General features: G+C 37.6%; 2 protein-coding genes across 5 annotated transcripts in view; one reads left to right on the forward strand and one right to left on the reverse strand.

Moving 5' to 3' along the window:
- The window catches only part of LOC107672027 (glucose-induced degradation protein 8 homolog), a 5,820-nt gene extending 2,113 nt beyond the window's left edge, over window positions 1–3,707 (reverse strand). For 2 of the 4 annotated variants that reach the window (XM_016465093.1, XM_016465092.1), the window contains exons 1-4: window positions 3,330–3,412; window positions 2,291–2,419; window positions 1,991–2,187; window positions 922–1,119 (exon numbers count right to left, since the gene is read on the reverse strand). In XM_016465093.1, coding sequence (XP_016320579.1) covers window positions 922–1,119; window positions 1,991–2,187; window positions 2,291–2,411 — 516 coding nt within the window. In that variant the 5' untranslated portion in view covers window positions 2,412–2,419; window positions 3,330–3,412. Of the gene's footprint in view, window positions 1–921; window positions 1,120–1,990; window positions 2,188–2,290; window positions 2,420–3,105; window positions 3,131–3,329; window positions 3,413–3,613 lie in introns of those variants that run through there. The other 2 variants (XM_016465094.1, XM_016465095.1) reach the window with 2 other exon arrangements.
- Window positions 3,708–3,788: 81 nt separating this feature from the next.
- The window catches only part of LOC107672029 (dnaJ homolog subfamily C member 5-like), a 19,215-nt gene continuing 16,934 nt past the window's right edge, over window positions 3,789–6,069 (forward strand). Inside the window, exon 1 of the mRNA XM_016465097.1 lies at window positions 3,789–3,965. The gene's annotated coding sequence lies outside the window, so the exon portion shown is untranslated. The remainder of the gene's footprint in view (window positions 3,966–6,069) is intronic.

Consider the following 6,069-nt stretch of genomic DNA (forward strand, 5'->3'; position numbering starts at 1 on the left):
GTAGAGGCGGCGCAACTATAACGACATGTGAATAATCCCGCCCACTCTAAAGCGGTACTGAACTGCAGTGGAAACGCAAACCGTGCCGAGCCGAGTCATACCACGCAGTGGAAAAGCACCAATTCACAGTAACACTGGGAATGTACATTAAGTATAAGGGATCAATTTCACATTGACTTAACTTAATATTGACTTTTTTGCTTAGTGGCCAAAGTACTCTACTGTTCAAAAGTTTGGGATCTATAAGTTGTTTTTTTTTTTAAGAAATTAATACTTTTATTTATTTTAGTCATTTAGCAGACACTTTTATCCAAAGCAATGTACAAGTCTTAAGACTTAAATAATCCAGAATATATTAAATTGATAAAGAATTAAATTACAGCAAGAGACTTTTCATTGTTACAAAATATTTATATTTCAAATTAACACGGTTTCTTTTGAACTATTCATCAAAGAATCCTAAAAATAATGTATCATGGTTTTCATAAAAATATTATATTAGGCCGCACAACTTTTTAAATTATAAAACTATTTTACAATATACAATACAACCAAATATAGCCTTGGTGGATATAAAAGACAAAAAAAAAATCGTACAGACACCAAACTTTTAAATGGTTGTATAGCCTATTCAAATTTGTAAAATATCTTTCTGTATATTGAACAAACATGGCCTCTTTAAGTAAACCAAATAGTTCTCTGCCCTCACACTGTACTGGCCTTGAAAGTGAACTTTGATGTCCTGCAGGGCTGGAATAGCCCTTTTTTTATTAGATGTCAATCCAAAATGGGATCAAAATGACAATGCCAATATGTAAAAATGACCAACTGGCTGGTGGCAGGTGTTAATTTTATACCCTGCTTAATAATATATTAAAAATAGCATTATTTATAAAGATAAGACAGACCAACCAACTTTACCTTCTGTCTCTGCATCATGTTAAGCAGGTCACCGAAGGGCGACTCTTCTGGGTTATCAAACGCCAGGAGTGCGAGGGTGCGCTCCATCTCTGTCAGACACTCTCGGCTTTCCTCTCCCTGTTCAGCCAGCTGTGTCTGTGCAAACTCCAATGCAGCCTCAGTTTCCCGCAGGCGAATCAACTCTATCAGGTGTTGTTGCTAAAGGAGGAAAGCAGATTAAACCTTACTTGTTGTAAATTGAAAAGCATTCCCTTGTGATTTAGCATCAGACAGTACACTTTTTTATATAATAATATAAATATTTATATAAACATTTAACATTAAGGTTATCAACCAGTTTACAAAACAAAAGTCCAACAGTGCACAACTTCGAGTGGGCCCAAGAGGTATTTGGACTTTTGGCCACATTTAATATTGTTAGATTAGATACAACTTTTTAGTTGGTTTGTTAGGTTCTAAATGATAAAGCAATAGATCTGCGTTTCAAATGGAAGACAAAGTATCTGCACACTTTTATTTTCAAATATTAGTGGAACACATCCACAGAGTGTGATGAACTACAGTTGTAGTACAAAAAGTAGGGCTGCACGATAAATCGCATGCGATATTTAATGTGCATCTTGTCAGAAAGCCGGTTCTGTAATCAGCGGTAAATCTCCATCACCTGCGAGCTTTCACATTGAGCAGCATTAACTACACAGAGCCGTTGTTCACTGACGAGCTGCACAAAAAATTGCGTGAATATGAACGTGGTTTTGCGCAGCTCATCAGTGAACAACGCTCTGTGTAGTTAATGCTGCTCAATGTGAAAGCCCGCAGGTGATGGAGATTTACCGCTGATTACAGAACCGGCTTTACTGATAAGATGCGCATTAAATATTGCATGCGATTTATCGTGCAGCCCTAACAAAAAGGTATAATTTTTTTGCAGATGACAACTTGTCTGATATGTTATCTATGCAATGACATTCATACATTTGTAGGGTGGCTTCTGTGTCAAAATACAGCCCTCAAACATATGAAGTTATGTAATATATATCATAAGCCAATTGTCATTAATCTGCTTTACCTGAAGATGAAAGTACAGATATCGGTTAGTGTCCAGCAGCTCAGGATGCAGACTGTTTATCAGTGCAATGGCCTCTTGAATTTGTCCCTTCAGCACCATCTCCCTAATTTTTATCCTTTCATCCAGAGAGTCCAGATCAACACTTGGTTCAATGCCTGATTCCATCCTGAATTTCTCAGCTGCCTCTTTAAACCCCTCTATGTAAAAAGAAACAAACAAATTATGATACAGATCTTCTGACAGTTGTATTAAAGCTGCAGCGGAAGGTGAAAAAATAAAAGTGGTCAGTTGATCACCTACCTGTCACCAGATAATTCATAATGAGCCGATTCATGTCTGCCCGCTGAATATGAACATTATTTAGCTTTTCCATCCACTCCTCTCGTGTTATGTCCTCTGGCTTTTCAGCATAACTCATCATGAAGTGTTCTATATTGGCAAAAATATACATCAAAATTATATCTAATAAAAAATACGCACACATGCATGCACGCATGTGTGTGTGAGTGTAAAAACATACTATTATTAGGGCTGCACGATAAATCGCATGCGATATTTAATGCGCTTCTTGTCAGAAATCCGGTTCTGTAATCAGCGGTAAATCTCCATCACCTGCGTGCTTTCACATTGAGCAGCATTAACTACACAGAGCCGTTGTTCACTGACGAGCTGCGCAAAAAATCGCGCGAATATGAACGTGGTTTTGCGCAGCTCATCAGTGAACAACGGCTCTGTGTAGTTAATGCTGCTCAATGTGAAAGCCCGCAGGTGATGGAGATTGCAAAAAATCGCGCGAATATGAACGTGGTTTTGCGCAGCTCATCAGTGAACAACGGCTCTGTGTAGTTAATGCTGCTCAGTGTGAAAGCCCGCAGGTGATGGACCGCTGATTTACAGAACCGCTGATTACAGAGCCGTCTTTACTGACAAGATGCACATTAAATATCGCATGCGATTTATCGTGCAGCCCTAACTATTATGTTTACTTTTTAAAGATTTTAGTAAAAGAACGACTAGGGCAATAATACAACAAGCTATAGAAAACGACAACGAGTCAGCTAATACACAATGAGACTATACAAATGAACAATGTTATGGAAATCAAGCAAGATTACATTTTCGCTTGTGATCACCGGAAGCTCTAATTATAAAGGCCTGTATCATAACATTGAAGCCTGTACCGCTGGAAAGGAGATCACAACAGATTTAAAAATGTCCGTAACAACAAACACATATAACCGTTAATAAGCACAGACATTCTCCAAGCTTTTATATATTACCATTCGTTTTCGACACTTAAAATAACTTGTCGATTATGCTAAACATGTTTTAATTTTACCTGAATGTGTACACTGTAATCGCCAGCAGCTCGTGGAGAAAGGCCGTACTAAGCTCTCGCGGTTTTTAAGGAAAACGAGATTTCAGCGCTACCTCGTTTGGATTGGCTGCCGATCGAATGCATTTTAATAGCATCGAGGTAGAGGACTGCTTACATTAAAAAAAAAATTATAATAATTTAAAAGTATTTTCAAAATAACTAAAATATTACGTTCGTTGTAACTTCTATTTATTTTTTTTACTTTACTTATTTATTTTTGAATGTTTTCTTAAGCCAGCACTTACCATGACATTATCTCACTATACCATGAATTGTCCAAAATAATTTTGACACTGCAAAACACAGCAGCCTTTCAGTAGATCGCTTTACGGTCAGAAATGTGTCCGTTTGATTTGGTCATTTCGTCATGTAAACGGCTTCCTTTTTCGCTTCCGCCCATTTTCCCTTCGAGCGTGACGTCAGCGCACGACTCCCATTGACCATTGAGCGGAGACGCTGCTCGCGATCATAAGACTAGGACGCCGTATCCGAGTACCGCAGGCTGATTTACTCCTGCTTGAAGGCCGTTTATAGATATAGGAATTAATTTACGAACAACTGAGGAACTGCACGTCTACCTACGCTTCTCCCTTGACGGTAAGAAATGAGAACACAGCCAGAGGAAAATCCTATCTGTACGCCTCAATCGTGCTACACATGCATGCTGCCCTTGCTCATGGATTAGTAACGTTACTGTTGGGGTAGGTTTTTGAGCGAGAAAGCTTAATGCATTAAAGGGATAGTTCACCATTAGTAAAAAAATAAAATAAAAATTCTCACCCTCATGTCGTTTGAAACCCACATGACTGACTTTATTCCTGGAACACAAAATTAAATGTTAAAGACTGACAGATTCAGTAACCGTTCATTTTATGTTCCATACCGTTAAATTGAACGGTGGCTGCGGCTGTCATCCTGCATTTCCGTTTTGGTACAGACTTGAAACAAGTAAATGATGATACAATCTCTATATTTGGGTGAACTATTCCTTTAACAAGCAAAACAATATGGATGCTGAGCGCAGAACTGGGAGATTAAAGGCTGTAAATCTCCAAACCCCGTCAGTCAACACGGGACCGTTTGGCCTCCATCAGCATTGAAACTCGTCCCACCAGGCTGTCATCAGTATTTGCGGTTATTCGTTAGATTTGCGTTGCTGCTCAATCTCAAACAGTGGTTTGCTTTCTAATCCTCATAGACAACATACTGCCAGTTGTCACTGGCTTTCCTGTTTCTTGACAGATAAGTGAGAGAAGTGATAGGCCCTTGACTCAGTATTGCTATCAAGTCTTTGAGTTGTAATTATCTAGCCTGCTATTAATGTGTATGATTTTTGATTGATGGGTATAATTTTATAGGTGTGTGTGTGTGTGGTCACATGAGTTCTGCATTGTGACTCATGACACTTAACCACCTCTCTACTTTGTACTTTCTCTTTCTCCTAGAGCTCAGCTCAATGTACATCAACTGCTACTGCTAATTGTTCTTGATTGTAAATTTAATAAAGAAGTGATTTTGCGATTATAGAAGTTGTGCTGAGCAATTTAAAGGGATAGTTCACCCAAAAATTAAAATTCTGTCATCAATTACTCACACACATCAGAAATGTACCAGTGAGGCTTTTTTTTTAACAATGGAAGTCAATGGTAACCAAACCTGATTTGTTACCGAAAATCTTAAAAGCATTTTCTTTTAAATACCACAGAAGAAAGTCATATGGGTTTGGAACATGAGTGTGAGTAAATGTTGAAAGAATTTTAATTTTTTTTTATTAACGCTTCAACATTTCCATTGAACTGTAACATGTAACTGAATTATCTTGCTTGCTGTGTTTCAATTTTTTTTTTAGCTTGTTCTAGTTGTTTGAGTTTCTGCTACCATCAGTCCTGTTTTTTCATCTTTGTGCTTTGTCCGAAGTGCTCAGTCTCCCACATACTTCTGTTGTCATAGCCTGCCAAATCTCAGTTTTGAATACTACTGTGGGTTGGCTGTCCATTTTGTCCTACATTTGTTTCTAAATATTGCTGCATAACTCTTGAGTGGTCCTTCTCATTCAGAAGACCTGCTGAAAGCACCATCCGTAAAAAAATGGATAATGTATTGGCAGAAAATTACCAGGACATTTTCTGTTAAATTTACGGACATTTCCTTCAACTTTAAAACAGAAAATTCTGTAGATTTACATTATCTTCTGTACCATAAATGGACAATCCGTTATGCAGAAATTTCTACAAAATTATAGCATAGGACTGTCTTTAATAGCAAATAAATCCAGCACAATATATACAAATTGATCATGGTTTATTTTTACCTCATGTAAACATTCTTAAAGGGGTCATATGATGTTGCTAAAAAGAACATTATTTTGTGTATTTGGTGTAATGAAATGTGTTTATGCGGTTTAAGGTTCAAAAAACACATTATTTTCCACATACAGTCAGAACAGCCGGCATTGTAGTCTACTCTCCCAGGATCAGGAAACGGTCCTCAATAAAATGTGCTGCACACATCTGAATATTTGGATTGAAGTTAGGGCTGTCGCGGTGAGGGAATTTCCCTTGCGGTAATTTTGAGTGGCTCAATAGCGCGGTATGCGGTATTATCGCCATACACACACACACACATATACATGTGTGTGTATATATATATATATATATATATATATATATATATATATATGAGAGAGAAAGATAGAGAGTTA

The sequence above is a fragment of the Sinocyclocheilus anshuiensis genome, unplaced genomic scaffold, assembly GCF_001515605.1.
Source record: "Sinocyclocheilus anshuiensis isolate Anshui unplaced genomic scaffold, SAMN03320099.WGS_v1.1 scaffold1053, whole genome shotgun sequence".
In the NCBI taxonomy this organism is placed as follows: domain Eukaryota; kingdom Metazoa; phylum Chordata; class Actinopteri; order Cypriniformes; family Cyprinidae; genus Sinocyclocheilus; species Sinocyclocheilus anshuiensis.